Source organism: Palaemon carinicauda, chromosome 40 (assembly GCF_036898095.1).
Source record: "Palaemon carinicauda isolate YSFRI2023 chromosome 40, ASM3689809v2, whole genome shotgun sequence".
NCBI lineage: Eukaryota > Metazoa > Arthropoda > Malacostraca > Decapoda > Palaemonidae > Palaemon > Palaemon carinicauda.
The window spans coordinates 65,381,647-65,401,029 of NC_090764.1; the positions used below are offsets into that span (position 1 = coordinate 65,381,647).

General features: G+C 46.2%; 2 protein-coding genes across 2 annotated transcripts in view; one reads left to right on the plus strand and one right to left on the minus strand.

Annotated features, from left to right (window-relative positions):
• Window positions 1-5,880, plus strand: part of LOC137631831 (RNA helicase aquarius-like) — a 44,559-nt gene extending 38,679 nt beyond the window's left edge. The window contains exon 2 of the mRNA XM_068363837.1: window positions 1,363-5,880. Coding sequence (XP_068219938.1) covers window positions 1,401-5,609 — 4,209 coding nt within the window. The 5' untranslated portion in view covers window positions 1,363-1,400 and the 3' untranslated portion in view covers window positions 5,610-5,880. The remainder of the gene's footprint in view (window positions 1-1,362) is intronic.
• A 9,930-nt stretch (window positions 5,881-15,810) lies between these two features.
• Window positions 15,811-19,383, minus strand: part of LOC137631832 (uncharacterized) — a 278,258-nt gene continuing 274,685 nt past the window's right edge. The window contains exon 9 of the mRNA XM_068363838.1: window positions 15,811-17,253. The gene's annotated coding sequence lies outside the window, so the exon portion shown is untranslated. The remainder of the gene's footprint in view (window positions 17,254-19,383) is intronic.

The window sequence follows — 19,383 nt, forward strand, 5'->3', positions numbered from 1 at the left end:
TCTAAAGGATGTCCAGTCTCTTTACGAGGACTGCTACACACTGGGACCATTCGTAGCAGCGAGTGCAGTAGTGGGTGAGGGCTCAACCACTACAATTCCCTAATTCCATACCCTTTTAATCTTTCTCTTGAAATGTTTATATTGTTGTTTTTTAGGTTGTACGGAAGGCTAAGAAGCCTTTCGCATCCTGGTTGATTTGGCGGGTGGTCAAAGTCATTTCTTGAGAGCACCTAGATTAGGGGTTTGATGAGGTCCTGTTGTATGGGTTGCAACCCTTGATACTTCAGATCCTAGGGGTCGATCAGCATCCTAAGAGGATCGCGAGGCTCCGTAAGGAAGACGTACTTAAAAGGCAGAGTAATTGTTCAAGTCGACTTCCTTACCAGGTACCTATTTATTTTGTTTTTGTTATTTTGATAACTTCTAAAATGAAATAAAAAACTCTTAGCTCATAAAAGTGTAAACATATATTACTGGTCTCTACCCACCATCCTGGGTGTGAATCAGCTATATATTCACCGGCTAAGTTAAATATTGAAAAATGTTATTTTGATTTTAAAATAAATTTTTGAATATACTTACCCGGTGAATATAAATTAAATGACCCTCCCTTCCTCCCCAATAGAGACGCAGTGGGACGAGGAGAAAATTGAGTCTTTGTTTACATGAGAGCTGGGTATCTGGTCGACAGATGGCGCTGTTGGGCACGCCCGCAACCTGTGTAGCGATCGCTGGCGAGTTTTTCCGTAGAGTTGTCTGTCGAGCAACAGAGTTGCAGCTATATATTCACCGGGTAAGTATATTCAAAAATTTATTTTATAATCAAAATAACATTGTTCTCAACTATACAAACTGGAGTTCTTTAATTTAACTTCCTGCCAGCACCTCCCTGAAATTCGTGGATGTAATCAAAGTGACTTGTAATTACCGGTAACTGCCCCTGCACCATGTTTTAGGTTTTAACTGCCGGGTTCTGGCTGCGCTTGAATCAACCTCCTAATTAGAGGACTTAGGTTTATATAGTCAGGAAATTTACAAATTACTTTTAAAATTTGTGATATTTTTTCATTTTGTTGCAAAGCTTACAAATATAAAAAATTAAGTTATGAATATTAGTTGATCATTGAATTGTATTAATAAATTACATTAGAGAAATTTCCCTATCATAAATCTTTCTAATGGAGTTTTTTATTTGTAAATGGCTTGCCTTTATTGTCATTTGCTATTTGCTTGAATACAGTAAAGTTAGAATGCATGGAAGCTGAATAATTTAGAATACAATATTCCAAGTATTGTATAGTATAGTACACTACAATGTAGAAGCTGTTACGCAGAAAACTAAGCTGATAATTTATTTTTCAGATATCTAGAATGCTGTTTGAGGAACGCTGTCTTCAAGAATGAAAGGACTTACTGTTGACCAGATCAGTGCTGATCGGGTTACATTCTTAGCCCAACAGTACTGGTCTCCAGATACCAAGGATGCTCATCTTCCTTATGATCATCAGATAATAGAAGATGTTTATGAGAGTGAAGTTAGAGCCACTGACTTTTCTAATCGACGTATTGTTGTGCTGGAATTGAGTCAGTTTTTAGAAAACTATGTGTGGCCCAATTACTCAGGAGAGGCTTCTCCTGCACATCTTATGTTAGTTGTCATTTTAGTCAATGAAAAATTCCGTGAACGAGTGCCAGCTTGGGACTCGTTTGTTAAACATCCCACTCCTTTTCCAAGCTTTTTACGACACTTGATGAAAGCTTGCTTAGACGATGGTTCGACATTTACCGTAAAGGAACAGACTCATATGATAGTGTTTTTAAATCATCTTTACAACAGTATCGAGACGGACTTGATACGGGATGGCATTAGCCATACGGTATCTTACAATATATTAGAATGTTTGTCAGAAGGTCAAATGCAAAATGTTTTGAGGGAGTTTCCAAATTGGAGTAAAGCCATAAAAAGAACGGCTAGACACAGAAAAAAGCTGCAAGGTACTGAATTGGAAAATTTTGATTTTGACACTAAATTCTTATACTCTCTTATGCAACAATTCTTGAAAAAGTTATCTCAAATTCAAAGTACCGAGGCTGAGGCAAATGAAGATATTGTGCATTATTGTGAAAGATTCTTAGAATTGATGATTGATCTAGAGTCTCAGCTACCTACACGTAGATTTTTTAATACGCTTCTTCATTCAAGCAATTTTCTTGTCAAATGCCAGTTGTCGGCTCTTGCAAATCATGAAGATGGCAAGCTCTTTTCACAGTTATTGTATATAATGAAAGTCTTTGGTCAGTTTGAGATAAATGATAATACAGGACAGCCCCTGTCAGATTTAGATGTCATGAAAATTCACTATGATCAAATTAAGCAGTTGCAGAGTACAACATTCAAACATTTTCCTAGCTTGACACAATTTAGTTTTTCTAGTGTGGCTGCAGTTGATGATGCAAATACTTTACGACAGTTCATTGAGCAGTTGGAAGATGCTGAATTACAAAATCTTTGTCATTTGATGCATCTCTTGCCCAAAGAGGATGAAGGGGAAACCGACAGAAAATTCCTGATAGAAATTATTCTTTGGAAATATCAGCGTCGTATTTCACAACTTGAAGCAATAAATAGAATGCCATTATATCCAGTTGAGACCATCATTTGGGATGATAATATTGTTCCCTCAGAATACTTTTCTGGAGATGCTTGTTTAGCTTTACCCAAACTAAATCTCCAGTTTCTTACTCTTCATGACTATTTGTTAAGAAATTTTGATCTTTTTAGACTCGAGTCAACCTATGAAATTCGACAAGATATTGAGGATATAGTCATGAGATTGAACCCCTGGGAATCTGAAATGGGAAACGTAGTCTTTAGGGGATGGGCTCGAATGGCACAGCAAATTGTGAACTTTGCTGTGTGTGAAGTAGCCAAGCCAAATGTTGGGGAGGATAAACCATCGAGAGTACGTGCCGACATAACTGTGAATTTGAGCGTGAGGAGAGAAATAAAGAATGAGTGGGAAGCTCTTAGGAAACATGATGTTTGCCTTATACTTTCAATAAGCCACCCAAAAGAATATCCAAATCCAAATGGTTATTTTCCTGAAGAATGGGGAATCAAGTATGTTCGTGGATGTGAGGTAGAAGGTATGCTTGATGAAAATGGAAGGGTTATTGAAGAAGGGCCAGAACCAAAGCCAGAATTAAAGGGTGAAACCAGAACTTATCGGGTTTGGCTCGATTGCAATCAATATAAAATTGATATGGATAATATAAAGTTGAGTGAGAATCAGGAAGATGTTTATGAAACCTTTAATATATTAATGAGGAGGAGGCCAAAGGAAAATAATTTCAAGGCCGTACTGGAAACTATTCGTGACTTGATGAATACCCGATGTGTTGTACCAGATTGGTTATTGGATATAATTTTAGGTTATGGAAATCCTGGAGCTGCTCATTATTCTAAAAGAGAAAATGCTTTGTCAACATTGGATTTCAATGACACATTTTTGAACTATGATCACTTAAAAGAAAGTTTTCCAGGTAATACAATTGTAGGTAAGGAATCTGCAAGTATGGAACCGCCATTCAAATTGACCTTTGAAGATCAAAAATCTGCTAAACGTACAGCCGATGAAGAGGTCAAAGAATCGAAAGTCATTCATGTCGAGCCATATGTTATACCAAATCGTGGCCCTTATCCTTATACTGTTCCCCGTAAAAATAGAGTGAAGTTTACCCCAACTCAAGTTGAGGCTATCAGATCTGGTATGCAGCCTGGGCTTACTATGGTTGTTGGACCCCCTGGAACAGGAAAGACTGACGTGGCAGTTCAAATTATTTCTAACATTTACCATAACAATCCAGCTGAACGTACTCTTGTCGTGACCCACTCAAATCAGGCGCTCAATCAACTTTTTGAAAAAGTTATTGCATTGGATGTTGATGAAAGGCATTTGCTGCGTTTAGGTCATGGAGAAGAGGCACTGGAAACTGAAAAAGACTTCAGCAGGTATGGCCGAGTTAATTATGTACTGAGCAAACGTTTGGAGCTGTTAGATGAGGTTACTCGACTTAAAGAATCTTTAGGTGTAGCTGGAGAAATGGGTGCATCATGTGAAACAGCAGGATACTTTTTTTTGCAGCACGTTCTAGCCAGGTGGGAAAGATACATTAGTAGGGTAACAGCCACACCGGGAAAACCAGTAAATGTTTCTCAAATTAATGACCTATTTCCATTTCATGTGTTCTTTAGTAATGCTCCTCAGCCTCTCTTTCATGGTAAAGGTTATGAGGAGGACATGGAGATAGCTGAAGGTTGTTTCAGATATCTTGAAAACATTTTTACACAGCTGAAAGAATTCCGTGCATTTGAAATGTTGAGAAGTGGATTAGATCGAACTCGGTACTTGCTTGTCAAAGAGGCCAAGATCATTGCTATGACTTGTACCCATGCAGCCCTTAAACGAAGAGAGCTTGTTGATCTAGGATTTCAGTTTGATAACATTTTGATGGAGGAAAGTGCACAAATCCTCGAAATTGAAACTTTTATTCCTTTACTTTTGCAAAACCCCGAGGATGGACGTAATAGGCTTAAAAGGTGGGTCATGATTGGAGATCATCATCAGTTACCACCTGTAATAAAGAATATGGCTTTCCAGAAGTACAGCAATTGTGAGCAAAGTTTATTTACACGTTTTGTCCGACTTGGTGTGCCAACTATTCAGCTGGATGCACAAGGTCGAGCTCGTCCTTCCATCTGTGCTCTATATAATTGGCGATATGAGAGGTTAGGTGACTTGCCCCATGTTACAGCTTGGCCGGAATTTCAAGTAGCTAATGCCGGAGTGTGGTTTGACTATCAGCTTATTAATGTTGAGAATTTGGAAGGGCGGGGAGAAACAGAACCCAGAAAGTATTTTTATCAGAATTTGGCTGAAGCAGAATATGTAGTTCATTTGTACATGTATATGAGACTTCTTGGGTATCCTGCATCCAAAATTTCCTTATTGACCACTTACAATGGGCAAAAAGAATTGCTTCGAGATGTAGTTGAGCAGAGATGTGCTCGCAACCCAATATTTGGTCGCCCACATAAGATAAGCACAGTGGATAAGTATCAAGGTCAACAAAATGATTACATTCTTCTCTCTCTTGTTAGGACCCGTGCTGTCGGTCATTTAAGAGATGTACGTCGTTTGGTTGTGGCAATGTCTCGTGCTAGGCTTGGCCTTTATATTTTTGCTCGAGTTTCACTATTCAAAAATTGCTATGAACTTCAACCCGCTTTTTCTCTTTTAACAAGAAGACCATTACAACTGCAGCTGGCACCTTGGGAAAACATTCCTTGCACTCGTCCAAACACTCAACCTCCAGAGGGTAAACCAGTAATAGTTAAAGATGTTACTCATATGAGTAATTTGGTTCATGAACTCTACTCCAATGTGTGTGCTTCTATCAATGCACTTGTCTCATTACAAGCTGGACCTGGCTCTATGCAAACACATGAGCTTCCGCCAGATACAGGGGCACGGTATGACTCTGACGAGGAAGTGCAAGCTGAAACGGAAGAAGCTGAGGAGTCAGTGATGATTGTTAATGAAGTATGATTATTATGTTGTCATGGTTGTGGCAGTGGTGGAAGGATTATTCTTGAGAAATTTTCAGTGTAAGGCAGCTCCTTGACTGAAACTAATATCTGACAAAAATTGTAATGGTTGATTTATTAAAGATTTAAGTATGAGTGCTCTAGTGTTTATGTAAAGAAAGAGCATCCTAGAATTCTTTTATCACAAGAATTGCTCTTTTTTGTCCATGTGTACAAAAAATTATATGTATAGATTATCAATAAATTAAAGTTTTGTAAGCTTTTTATAAATATGCCAGTTTTATTACCAAATGTTTTAACTTGTGTGAAAGTCAATTAGATTTTCTTAATTTTTAATTGTTCTTAGACAAATAAAGATCTTTATCTTTTAACAGAGGAGTATCTTCTGCCTAATCTTTAAGAAGGTGGATAGCTCGCAACAGGTAGACCCGAGTTAATCCATCCACTGGTCCTGACGTAGTCAAGCCACTATTACTTCAGCTGCCATCTTATTCATATGTCTAGCTGCTAATGTCCTTTTGACGATTAGTGCTATACTTCATAGCATGGATTAAAAGAAATCAGTGAATATCAGGTAGGTCTGTATTAAGATTACTGTAGCACCTTATGTGGCTTGTACTGTGTTGGGTGAGTACCACTGTATTTAGTGTCGTGAGTTGTTGCCTTTCGATTGAGACTTGTTTAAGGTAAAGAAAAATAAGCTTAGGAAGTATTTTCTGGTACCTTCTCCATTTGGGTGACAGTGCTTAATCCTATATGCCACTCTATTCCATTCCTCAGGGTAGTTTTTTTGGTGCTCCTGTAAGTACTTGCCCTACACTACAAGGAGCACGTTTGAGGAGCAGGATTATCAGGACCTCTGCTTGGAGTATGTTTTATCCAAACTTCTTCCCCAATGAATGATTTATTATACCTGACTTTGGCAGAGGCACCCTCACAGTATCTGTGTGTGATGATAATATACATATATTTAAAAGTTGTTCTTAATTAATAATATGTAACGGCTCCTCACTTATCCTTTCCCCTAGTTGACTAGACTAGGTAAAGTCTGTTGGGGTGCAGATATCTATGGTTATCTACGGATGCGTCCCTGATTATACATGATATCTTTGGATAGTCGTTCCGGGGGTTAAAACCCCGTGATACCTGACGGTAATTCTCTTGTAATATCACTCGCAGTAGGAAGCTGCAGAAGAGACCTTCCATCAGGACGACATGGCTATCTCACCCAAAAATTGATTTGTTCCGTAACCGAAATACAAACCACGCTATTTACAAAGGGTATTACTTTTAGCGCAGCTGAAATGACAAGCCAATAGTTTTTAACGAGGGTTAATTACCCCCGCGCTAGTTAGCGGGGGGTGGGGAAGGGTAGCTTGCTACCCCTCCCCCCTCCACACACCGGTGACTTGCTTCACTTCACTTTTGGCTCGGCGGTGATCAGACGTGTCTGCTCATCGCCTTCGTGACAACCTTTAATTTTCTGCTTTTTCTTTTCAGCATGTGTGTGGGTTGGAAGTTGACCTTCAGTTATTTTCTTTACTATGCGTACATGCCCTGGAGTTGCCGGCCGTCCTTGTGGGACTTTCATGTCGGACGTTAATACGGATCCACACACCCTCTGCCCTCAATGTCGGGGCCGACGGTGTGACCAGGTTAACATGTGCCGTGAGTGTAGGGAGTGGTCTGCCTCCCAGTGGGAGAGGTTTGGCCGTCGGCGTAAGAAGAAGTCCAAGAGAGACCGTTCTCCTCCGGGGTTAGCCTTGAAGGAGGAAGGTTCTCGGGACTCTTCTTCCGCCGCCCAAACCTCCTCCGAAGCTCCGCCTCGGCCGCCTCCTAAGGAGAGTCGTCCGAGTGGGAGCGCAGGCCCTTTTTCTGTTTCCCTACCTTCGGTGGGGGGAGAGGGCGTCGCCTCCCATAGCGAGGCGGTTCCTCCTCCTCCTCCGGGGGAGGTTATTAATGATGCCTTATCCAGTGATGATCTTTTACAGATTTGGTCGTCCCTGGGGCTTAAGGGCTTGCCCTCCAGGGTCGCTGTTATTGACCTTGTCTCGTTGGGGGCTGCTGTTAAGCAGTTGCCGGTGGTAGCAGAGGTAGACCCTCTGTCTATTGACAGAGGCCTCCGACGTGGCTGGGCCTTCCGCCGCAGGTGCTGTTGCTGGTGATGGTGCTCAAGGCTCTCCTCCTCCTTCCGTACATCCTTCGAAGGGGGAAGTGAGTCCTTCGGTCTCGACTGCTGCTCAGCTTCCTTCTGAGGGAAGTGTTTTGATGGAGACTCCCCTTCGGAGGACCGATGGTCCCGACGATCTCCCCCGAGGACGCCTCCGCTGTAAGGCTCACCGCCCTCTACGCCACAAGGGCCTCCCTTCCCCTTACAGGGGGACTAAGAGACGCCTTTTTGGGTCTTCGTCCTCTGGGGGGGACTCTCCTCGTCAGCCTCAACCTACTGCTCCGCCCTCCTTGAACCTCTCTGTAGACCGCTCACCATCTCCTGCCGGATCTTCGCCTTCTGGAGAACTCGTCACCCGACGGGCAACGGTCCCTTCGGGGCTAAGGGATTCTTCCCTCACGCCTTCGATCTCCTGCTCGCCAGCGCTCTCCTGTTCGTCGACGATCTCCTGCTTGCCAAGACTCTCCTGCTCGAGGACGCTCACCTGCTCGTCGGCTCTCTCCTGATGTTCGCCCCCCTCGCCAACGCTCTCCTGCTCGTCAGCTCTCTTCCGAGCGTCAGCGCTCATTTGAGGACCATCGCCCTGCGGTCTCTGACCACCCTTTAGTTCCTGCTGAACTCCCTGCTCACCATCTGCCTGGTCCTGTGGCTACGCAACATCGTGCTGCGCGTGTGTCAGAAACACATGTTCGCCAACGCGCCAGCGATCTTCCCGTTCCTGCTCGTGAACGCACCGCACCACCTGTCCTCTCACAGGACACGCGTCGACCTTCTGCTCGCCAGCGATCACCTACGCGCCAGCGATTACCTCCTCACCAACGTTCACCTGCTTGCCAGCGTTCACCTGCTTGCCAGCGCGCACAGGCGATCTTAGTATCGCCTATTCAACAGCGACAACTAACGCGCCGACGTTCGCCAACGCTCCTGAAGGAACATGGTTCGCCAGCTTATAGCTCGCCATCGCGCGATCGCCCGCCTGCACATGCCGCTCGCCATCGCTCGCCATTGCACGATCGCCCTCCTGCGCATGCTGCTCGCCATCGCACGACGCTGCACGATCGCCCGCTTACGCATGCTGCTCCTCATCGCATAACCCTGAACGATCGCCCTCCTGCGGATGCTGATCACCATCGCACCCCATCACGCGATCATTCACCTGCGCATGCTGCTCGCCCTCGCACAACCCTGATCGATCGCCCGCTTACCATGTTGCTCCTCATCGCACAACCCTGAACGATCGCCCTCCTGCGGTTGCTGATCACCATCGCACCCTATCACGCGATCATTCACCTGTGCATGCTGCTCGCCATCGCTTACCATTACGCGGTCATTCACCTGCGCATGCTGCTCACCATCGCACACCAGTGCGTCGACATACCACATCGCGCCATCGCCAACTTGAGCGACTGCACTCACCAGCTCGTCATCGATCGCCTGTGGATCTATACTGCCAGCGATCTTCTTCACCTACGCGGCAGCACGATCCCTCGCCGTCGCGCCAACGCTTGCGTTCGTCGCCTCGGACACGTGTTCATTTACCTGCCCACCCTCGCGCCCTCTCGCCTGCGCGACCGCTCGCCTGCGCACCCGCGCGATCATCCACCTGCGCGCCCGCGCGATCGCTCGCCCGCACTTCCGCGAGACCATTCGCCCTCGCGCGACCATTCACCCTCGCGCGACCATCGTTCGCGGCGAATTCCACAGCCGGTGGTAGCAGCAGGGACGCGTGCTCCTAGACGGCACTCGGGATCACCTCCATCCAAGCACAGGTTGGTAGTGCAGGACGAAGACAGGTCAGTACAGCATTCTTCCCCACCTTCTTTTCAGGCAGGTACTGTCGTGTCCACTCCGAAGGATCGCCCGATCCCTTTCTCTTTAGCTTGGATTTCGGACTCTGTGTCCTTGGAGCAGCAGACTTGTTTTGGTCCGCTGGCACGGGCGTTAGTGAGGGTTATGAAACCAGCACTCGCCGGCCAGGGTGACAAACCAGCGGCTGTCTCTCCTACGCTGAAGAGAAAGAGAGGAGGGGATTTCGTGGTGACTTCCCCTAGGGCGAAGTTGGTTCCCAAGAGGTCGGTCTCGAAGGTCCCTTCTCCTGCACGAGTACTCTCTCCTTCTCCTGTGGACGAGGCCTTTCCATCCTCAGGTGCGTCCAGTGGGGCGGTAGTCTTCCCCTCGGCACCAGGAGAGGAGACTTCGCTTCAGGCAGGAGAATCGTCTCGTGAGGAAGGGGCCCCTCGAACCTCGTTGTTGGGATCCTGTATCCCTCCCAGGAGGGAACCCAAGGATTCCAAGACCGTCCCTAAATCCTCTGCAAGGATTCGTCAGGAACCCACGACTACCCAGGGGAATGTCCACGTATCACCCCAGGAAGAGATTCCTGGGGCAGGAGACTTAGCTGCCAGCCCGCAGGGAGGAGAACAGCAAGAGTCCGAACATGCCTTCTGGCAGGTCCTAAGCCTGATAAGGACACTTAACAGACTTACGGATCCAGTCATCGCCCCCCGTGAAGGCAAAGACACGATTCTGGATGAAGTGCTTAACGTTCGGAAGGCCCCTAAGACCAGTGCAGCTTTGCCCTGGTCTCGGGGGCTGAAGAGTGCCAGAGCTAGGGCCAACGCTCAGCTCGCACTTCTTGCCTCCTCCAGTCGTTCCACTACCGGGAACAAGCTTATCCCTCCTCCTCGCCTTCAGCAGATGAGGTATTTCGAGATCCTGGGTGAGCACAACCTCGCTCTTCCTCTCCATCACTCTGTGGAGGAGTTGGCGAAGGGAGTTCCCCTGGAGAAACTCTCTGCCCGGCAGGTGTCATTCTCGGCGGCAGAGATCCTTAACCACGAGAAGGTCGCTAAGTGTGCCATGCTGGCCACTTCGTGGCTGGACTTCTAGCTAGGATCTCTGGGCATCCTATTGCGATCGGAGGACTTGTCCAAGGAGACCAATAGGAAGGCCCTAGAGACCTTCTTGCTCTCGGGCACCCGCTCCATCGAGTTTTTGGCGCACCAGGTTACCACCCTGTGGGCCAACTCGGTGTTGAAGCGTCACGATGCTGTGTCCGAGAGATTCCATCCGAAGGTCCCCGCCGTAGATGTGTGTAGACTCCGATATGCTTCTCTTCTGGGGGAGAGCCTGTTTGAGCCTCAAGACTTGGAGCGAACGGCTGAGAGGTGGAGGAAATCCAGCACGGACTCCCTCCTCCACAGGGCCCTTACAACTCGGCCCTATAAGCCTCCAGCCCCGCCACAACAGCAGCAACAGCCTCGTAAGGCTCCCAAACAGGCACCGGCATCTAAGAAAGTGGTGTCTAAGCCCCAGCCCTTTCCAGCCAAGGTCAAGAGGGGCGGTAAGTCCTCCAGGGGAGGCAAGACTCCTAGGGGTGGCGGCCGCGGCCGCAAGCCCTAGGGGTGGCAGTCCCCCTGCGTGTCCACCTGTGGGGGGGATGCCTTGAGCGTTGCGTCCGCAGGTGGCAGCAACACGGGGCCGATGCTTGGACGGTCTCAGTGATCGGCCAAGGTTATCGCGTCCCGTTCACGTCATCTCAACCTCCCCTGACGGCGAATCCAGTGTCGTTGAGCTCCTATGCCATGGGATCGGCAAAGGGGCTGGCCCTTCAGGCCGAAGTCGAGACCATGTTCGAGAAGGGTGCTCTCCAGGAGGTCGTGGACAGCTCCCCAGGCTTCTTCAATCGACTCTTTCTTGTAAAGAAGGCTACTGGAGGCTGGAGACCCGTCATCGATCTCTCAGCTCTGAACAGGTTTGTCAAACAAACCCGGTTCAGCATGGAGACAGCAGACACGGTCAGACTTGCGGTGAGACCACAAGACTTCATGTGTACACTGGATCTAAAGGACGCGTACTTCCAGATCCCAATCCATCCGTCTTCCAGGAAGGACCTGAGATTCTGCCTAGACAACAAGATCTACCAGTTCAAGGTGCTGTGTTTCGGTCTCTCCACAGCTCCTCAGGTGTTCACCAGAGTGCTCACCCTGATTTCATCTTGGGCGCACAGGAACGGCATTCGTCTCCTTCGTTACTTAGACGATTGGCTGATCCTAGCAGACTCGGAGTCGACCCTTCTTCGGCACCGAGACAGGCTTCTGGATCTTTGCCAGGATCTGGAGATCGTGGTAAACCTCGAAAAGTCCTCTCTGCAGCCGTCCTAACGACTGGTTTATCTAGGAATGCTAATAGACACCAATCTCCACAAAGCATTTCCATCAGACGACCGGATAGCAAGGCTGAGGAGGGTGGCGGAGCCTTTCCTCAGGCGAAAAGAACTCCCCGCCCAATCGTGGTTGCGTCTCTTAGGCCACCTATCCTCCCTGGCCCGTCTGGTTCCAAACAGCCGCCTCAGGATGAGATCCCTTCAATGGCGGCTCAAGTCCCGGTGGAATCAAGGATCCGATTCCCCGGACATTCTGATCCCAATGGGGTCTCTGGAACAGACGGACTTGCGGTGGTGGCTGGCCGACGAGAACCTGCGGAAGGGAGTGAGTCTTCTCGTCCTCCCCCCGGAATTGACTCTGTTTTCGGACGCGTCAAAAGAACCAGAGGGCCTCAGGCCTTTGGTCAGATTCAGAAAAGTGCCTACACATCAACCTGCTAGAATTGAAGGCCGTCTTTCTGGCTCTTCAGCAGTTCCAACGGTCCCTGGCGGGTCACTCCGTGGTGGTGATGAGCGACAACACCACGGTGGTGGCTTATATCAACAAGCAGGGAGGCACTTTTTCGCAACAGCTATCCCATCTTGCAGTAGAGACTCTGAGGTGGACCGAAATCCACTCGATAACACTATCAGCTCGCTTCATTCCTGGCAAGAGGAATGTGCTCGCCGACAGTCTGAGCAGGGCTTCGCAGATAGTGAGTACCGAGTGGTCTTTGGATCCTCAGATAGCCAACAAAGTCCTAAAGTCCTGACTTTGTGGGGTTCCCCGACGGTGGACTTGTTCGCGACAGCCTTGAACTTCAAGCTGCCCCTGTACTGCTCACCAGTCCCGGACCCCAAGGCACTCTGGCAAGATACTTTCCAGCAACGGTTGGCCAACATCGACGTGTACGCCTTCCCACCATTCTGTCTGATGAGAAGGGTGCTCAACAGGACCAGACTATCAGTCAACTGTTCCATGACTCTAGTAACTCCGCTATGGCATCACGCGGAATGGTTTCCGGACCTTCTGCAGCTCCTGACGGAACTCCCGAGGGAGCTTCTTCCTCCACGACACGAGCTTATCAGACAACCCCACTCCGGTGTCCCTCACAGGGCCGTAGCCTCGCTTCGGCTTCACGTCTGGAGACTATCCAGCGTCTCCTCGCGGAGAGAGGCTTTTCGCAACAGGTTGTGGAGAGAATGTCTCGGCACCTGCGAAGGTCCTCTGAGGGAGTCTACCAAGCGAAGTGGAAAGTCTTTTGTGGTTGGTGTCGTGGAAGGGGTATCTCTCCACTCAATGCCACTATTCTAGCAATAGCGGACTTCCTTGTGTATCTGCGAGAAGAAATGCGCCTTTCTGTCTCGGCGTTGAAAGGCCATCGCTCAGCCTTAAGCTTGGCCTTCAGATTGAAGGGCGTGGATATTTCTTCGTCGCTAGAACTCTCTTTACTCATACGTAGCTATGAGCTTACCTGCCCCCAGTCGGAAGTGAGACCCCCTCCATGGAACGTGGTTCGAGTCCTCAGGTCTCTCAAGAGACCTCCCTTCGAGCCATTACGCCAGGCCTCCGATCGCCACCTGTCTTGGAAGACGGCTTTCCTATTCGCCTTGGCCTCGGCCAAGCGAGTTAGCGAACTTCATGGTCTCTCGTACGACATCACCCATTCAAGGGGATGGGGGGAGGTAACATTCAGGTTTGTCCCTGAGTTTGTGGCCAAGACTCAGAATCCTGGAGTGCCGGATCCTCGGTTCGACTCTTTCAGGATCGCGAGTCTCCGTTCTGTAACAAATGACCCAGACCAGCTGCTACTATGCCCAGTGAGGTGTCTGAGGTACTACTTGAAGAGAACGGCTGCAGTCCGTCCTCATGTGCGAGCTTTGTTTGTGAGCACAGGCAGGACAAAGAGGAGGGTCACCAGGAACACCATCTCAGCTTGGATTCGAAGGGTTATCCACCATGCCCTGAATCCTGACCCTCCTCCGTCACGTTGCCCTCGGGCCCACGATGTCAGGGGTATTGCTACATCCCTGGCCTTCAAGAGAAACTTCTCTGTGACGCAGGTACTTCAAGCTGGGGTCTGGAAGCGTCAAACGACCTTCACAGCCCACTACCTGCAAGACGTGACCCACAGGAGCCTCGATACGTTCTCTATCGGCCCTGTGGTGGCTGCACAACAGCTGGTCTAACCTCAGGCTCCTTTTTGGACAAGTAGCAGTAGGTTGAGGGCGTTTTTACCCGGTCTTAGTCTGCGTGAATGAAAGAGTATGTCTGACCCTTACTTCTTTCTTCATTCTCCCCTCTCTTGGGGAAGCAGCATCCTGGTCCTCGCATAGCTGACCTCGACCTCTGCAGGTAACCCATGCTTCTTTGTGCTCCTAGTATTAAGCTTAATACTGTTGCGTCTCCCATACCCTGACGAGGTGGTATGGGGAACGTCCTATCCTAGAATTCCTATCTGAAGGTCTCAAGGTCAACTTCATAGGACGAGTCACACTCTCCTCCTCACACTGCTTATGTAGGCCACTCGTTCCTAGTGATGCTAGGGACCTGTGAGGTACAGGGGCTCCCTCTCTCTAGTGCTGCTCACTGAGGGATCGAGCCCCCGGGCAAGCCGAAGTCAGTAAGGCTGGGGATTTTCCACCCTTCCTAAGGGGTAAGTCACCCTTTGTAAATAGCGTGGTTTGTATTTCGGTTACGGAACAAACGACAAATTCGAAGATAATTTGTACTTTTCCTAACCATACAAACCTTAGCTATTTACACATATGTGCCCGGCATCCCTGACCCCCAAGTCAAGTCCTACCTCTAAGTGAAGTGAAGCAAGTCACCGGTGTGTGGAGGGGGGAGGGGTAGCAAGCTACCCTTCCCCCCCCCCCTCCCCCCCGCTAACTAGCGCGGGGGTAATTAACCCTCGTTAAAAACTATTGGCTCGTCATTTCAGCTGCGCTAAAAGTAATACCCTTTGTAAATAGCTAAGGTTTGTATGGTTAGGAAAAATACAAATTATCTTCGAATTTGTCATTTTTCTTACATCAAAATCCGTTTGTTTGCCATATCATGATTGTTTTTTTAGATGTTACAGTATACAGTACCCTTTTGAAAAAACTATACATTATGGTAGTGTTTAAATATAATTGTACATTAAAAAACATGTTGATTAAGAATCGTTCTGGAAATGATGATAATATAGTACTGTAATGTATGTGTGTGGCGATGATTCGCTACTGAAGTGTGTTCATACAGTATTTCAATACGTATTCTGTGAAAAAAAATAATACTGTATACATAGTACAGTACAGCGGGCTGCTCAGGCAGTGAGCAGTCAGTTGGTAGATTACGATGTAATCCACCCTAGGACTGCAAGCATTTGAGGATTCTCTATTTTTGTACCTGTCTATGTCACCTAACCCCCGCAAAGACTGAGGGCCAACTGTAGTTAGGAAAAATACAAAATACTTTAAAAAAATTTATTTTCCTAACTATTCAATCTTAAGTTCCCACCTTCACCTTCCCCCTAAAGTCTCAGACGAAATCAAGGTGACACTTCAGTGTACAAGCAGAAGGGGTGGGGCCTCCCCTTCAGCAGCCACTAACAATCAGCTATTGCCGACACCTCGTTATAAGTTTGTAACTGCCAAGTTCAAGCTGCGCTTGAATCAATTCTCATAATAAAGGTCTTAGGTTTATATAGTTAGGAAAAATAAATTTTATGATTTTGTAATATTGTTTGATATAATTTTATAACAAACAACATATCTATCAAATATGAATTAGGGTTTCACTGCTGTAGGCCCACACTACTGACATGATTGAAACATTGGGCACAGTCACATATGTATGGTATCTGTTGATAACTGGGTTGAAATAAATATAGAAAAGCAAAGTGTAAATACTGTCATCTTATATTTGATTACAAAATAGTCATTACATCTCAGTATCTGTACATGGTACCTTTTAGGCTTTTCAGATAGAAATTATGATTAACCTGCAGTATTACAGATCTTGGTTGAAGTTGGTAAGTAAAAATTTCCTGCAATTGGGATTCCTATACGTGTCTAAAGACTTCAGTTATAGAAAGCATGTTAGAATGCTAAGAAAACAGACAGTAAGATTAGATTACCAGTGGGGGAGGTACATAAGGTCTCACCAGTAATATCAATTTCTAACCAAAGGACTCCCTCATTATGGCTAAAATATTTCTTTTTGACTAGTATTCACATTGCATTAAGTAGTACCTACCTATAAGAACTATATTCACCAAGTTATGTCTCATTATGAAGACAATTTAAGATTCAAATTTTCACTGTGCTCTACCTCCTATCCATGTCCAAAAGGTAAATTACCTTATATTTAAAACAGTTTTATACGTAGGATTCCTAAAGTTGGTAATACATATTGTTCATATTTCAGTCAATTCTACACTGTAATCCCCATTTTTAACTTTGTCCTATTTTATACCGCTTACAATAAATAACTAAATTATTTCAGAACAAATAAACAATACAGTGCTTTTTTATACAGTATGAAAAAGATATAACAAGCTGGAGCCTGTATAAATAAATATCCAAATAATTCCTGAACAAATAAACAGTACAGTACTTTCTTTATACAGTATGACAACAAAGATATAACAAGCTATAACAAAACATATTCAATACATTGGCAAATATGTGACGCATCATCGTATCTCATAATTTATATCTGACTGATGGTATTGGTCCCTAGAATACTGTATATGAAAAACAGGTATTTTAAAAGTGTGATAAAAAAAATTGAGAAATTTATTGTCTAACATTATGACATAATTTTCCATTTCCATATAATGAAAAAAATCTATTACATCAATAAACAATTAATGGCACAACCTTAATATTTTGATGTTCTTGGGTGTCTTGCAGTCACTTCCTTAAAAATCTAAATAAAATACATGATCATTTTGATGTAGTTACAGTACTGTACTATATACACTCATGTTATTACTTACGACACTTATCACAATGAAAGGCAGTACTTGTACGATATTCATAAATCACGTTTCTTGCAAATCAACTTATGCTTTGCCTATAGATAGGCTAATTTGCCATGAAACTTATCCAACAAACCAAAGTTGAGTAAATGACAATCATTACTTAAGCCTTCACAGGTAAAGCATATTCTTTGGTTAAGGCAAACTGATTCTAAATGCCAACATATACAATAAATAAAAATGCATTGAAATTTCTTCCTTGAAGCAATGTAGGTACAGTAATAGTACTTTGTTAACTTGCAATACTTCTGGATTCTCAGTTAACCTGAACATACTTGTTTTATGTGAATGTGGATGTAACCTGAAAAGTAAAATGAAAAAACATTAAGTGTAATTAAGCACTGATTACTAATTTGGCCCTCAATACCCAGGACCTTTTTTGTGGGCATTTTAATTTAATCATCATTCCACAAAATTTTTCCATTGATATTCTAACATATTTTGAAAAAATTTCATGTACGTAAATAATAAATGAAAGAGAAAAGAGGAGTTTGAAGGACAATCCTACTTGTTCCTACACAAATACAAACCATTCGCTCTTACCATGGATATATGGTTCTGGCATAGCTAGAAACTAGCCATAAATTTTTTAAACAAGGTAAACGACCCGCTGCTATTTAGCAGGGGTAAACCAACCAACCTGCTCACACACTCACATGGTCTATTTATCCACTTTTGTTTTTGGGTTGTTGAAGAGAAAACATGCTCTCACTCTCTCCTGTATAATCCTATATAAAGAACTGGCAGTACACTCCCTTTGTTTTCCTTTTCATTTTGCAGGTGTGTCTGGTCTTAATGAGGGCTGCTAATATGTGGGTTTGCCCTGGCATCGAAGGTTGCTCTTGTAGGACCTTAATGTCGTCTCGGGAGACTGATCCTCATTCCCTTTATCCTGAGTGCAGACGACACTCCTGCACTTGGTTGTCTCCCTGTGGAGTGTCACAGTGGCCATCCTCCCAGTGGGACGGTACAGTAGGCAACGGAAGAAGTCTAAAAGGGATTCTACTTCCCTCAGTGTTGTCCTCAAGGTCAAAGAAATCCCGACTTCTTACTATGGCATCTCGTCCACCACCCGCTGACTACTTGTTCAGTCTCCTCTGGAGGACGAACGAATAAGAGTTTGATGACCATTTGACCCACAGAAAACCCTCATGTACGGAGGGCTCCGTCGCTTCCCCTAGCAAAGTGGGAGCGCCCACAGCCGAAGGCGAGTTTTATCTTTTAAAAGATGCCATACATCAACTTTGGCCTTCCTTGGGGATCAGAGAGAGTGCACATCTGCCTCTGCACGGGTTGGCAACGGCCTTCCCCACGCCTAGCATCTGGAGTGGAGTTCCCTACAAAGTGACTCGTGTCCTTCACTGAAGATTTCTCTGCAACTTCTTGCCCACCTGAGGAGATGCTGGCTGGGTTCCGGTTCAGGCCAAGCTTGTGATCCCCCGGGGTGGGCATGCCAGCTGAGTTTGCTCCGTGTACCGAGTGACCTGAGTTTTCTCAAGTGTGCTGAGCAACCTGAGCTTCTCAGTGTGCTGAGTGACCTGAGCTTGGTCAGCACATTGTTCCAAAGCCGACGAAACGCTCTGTTCCTCCAGCCTACAAGGCCGGTTACCCTTCTTGCCGATGCGAAAGGGCATCCTTTCATGACCTTGTAAGCATTAGATTCGTTTATGTCTTGCTCCAGCCCTTTGGAACATCCAGATGATGGCAGCCATTGACCACTTGCAGTCGCAGCAGCTTACCATGGCACAAGTCTTGACGAATCTTGTGAGGCATAGCCCTTTGGAATTATTGCCTTGGGCTTCACCTCGGGCTTCAACTCCCCATGGGGTAGAGCCTGCTTGTTCTAACTTCACGTGAATGATGGCAGCGAGCGTTTGCAGACAAGTTCTCTCTCCCTTGCTCACTTCCATCTGAGCACGTAACTCCTCCTGTAGTAGACAAGGCAGTTCATCAACCTCTTGCAGAATTGCACTCCTGTCTACAATGCTACGTCTCGTGGATGAACTGGGCCTAGTTGAGTGGGAGGGAGAGTCTTGTGTGTCAGTGCACACTCTCCCACCATGTGCTGGTGAGGCGGGCGGGCGAGCTCCTCCCACTGATGAAGGTCTGCTCCCTTCTTTGACCGCGTTACCCCAGTAGTGCGCACACGTACTTAAGTTTGTTCGCCAAGAGAGGCAACTGATCATGATCAGCGTGTTGACGAACACTCGCCTGTTAGGGTTCCTGCGGCTGTCTCTTTTTTTGTGAATGATGCACCATGGTTTAGAGAACTCGAGGCTATAAAAAACCAGTTAGCGAGCCGGTTCCAGCTCCATCATCCTAGGAGCAGGGAAGAATGTCTTCTCCCAAGTTACTAGGTAGGACTTCAAACTCTCCTAGAGCTGGGCATTTATTGAATCTGCTTCTTAGTCTGTTCGTATGGCAGAGGAAG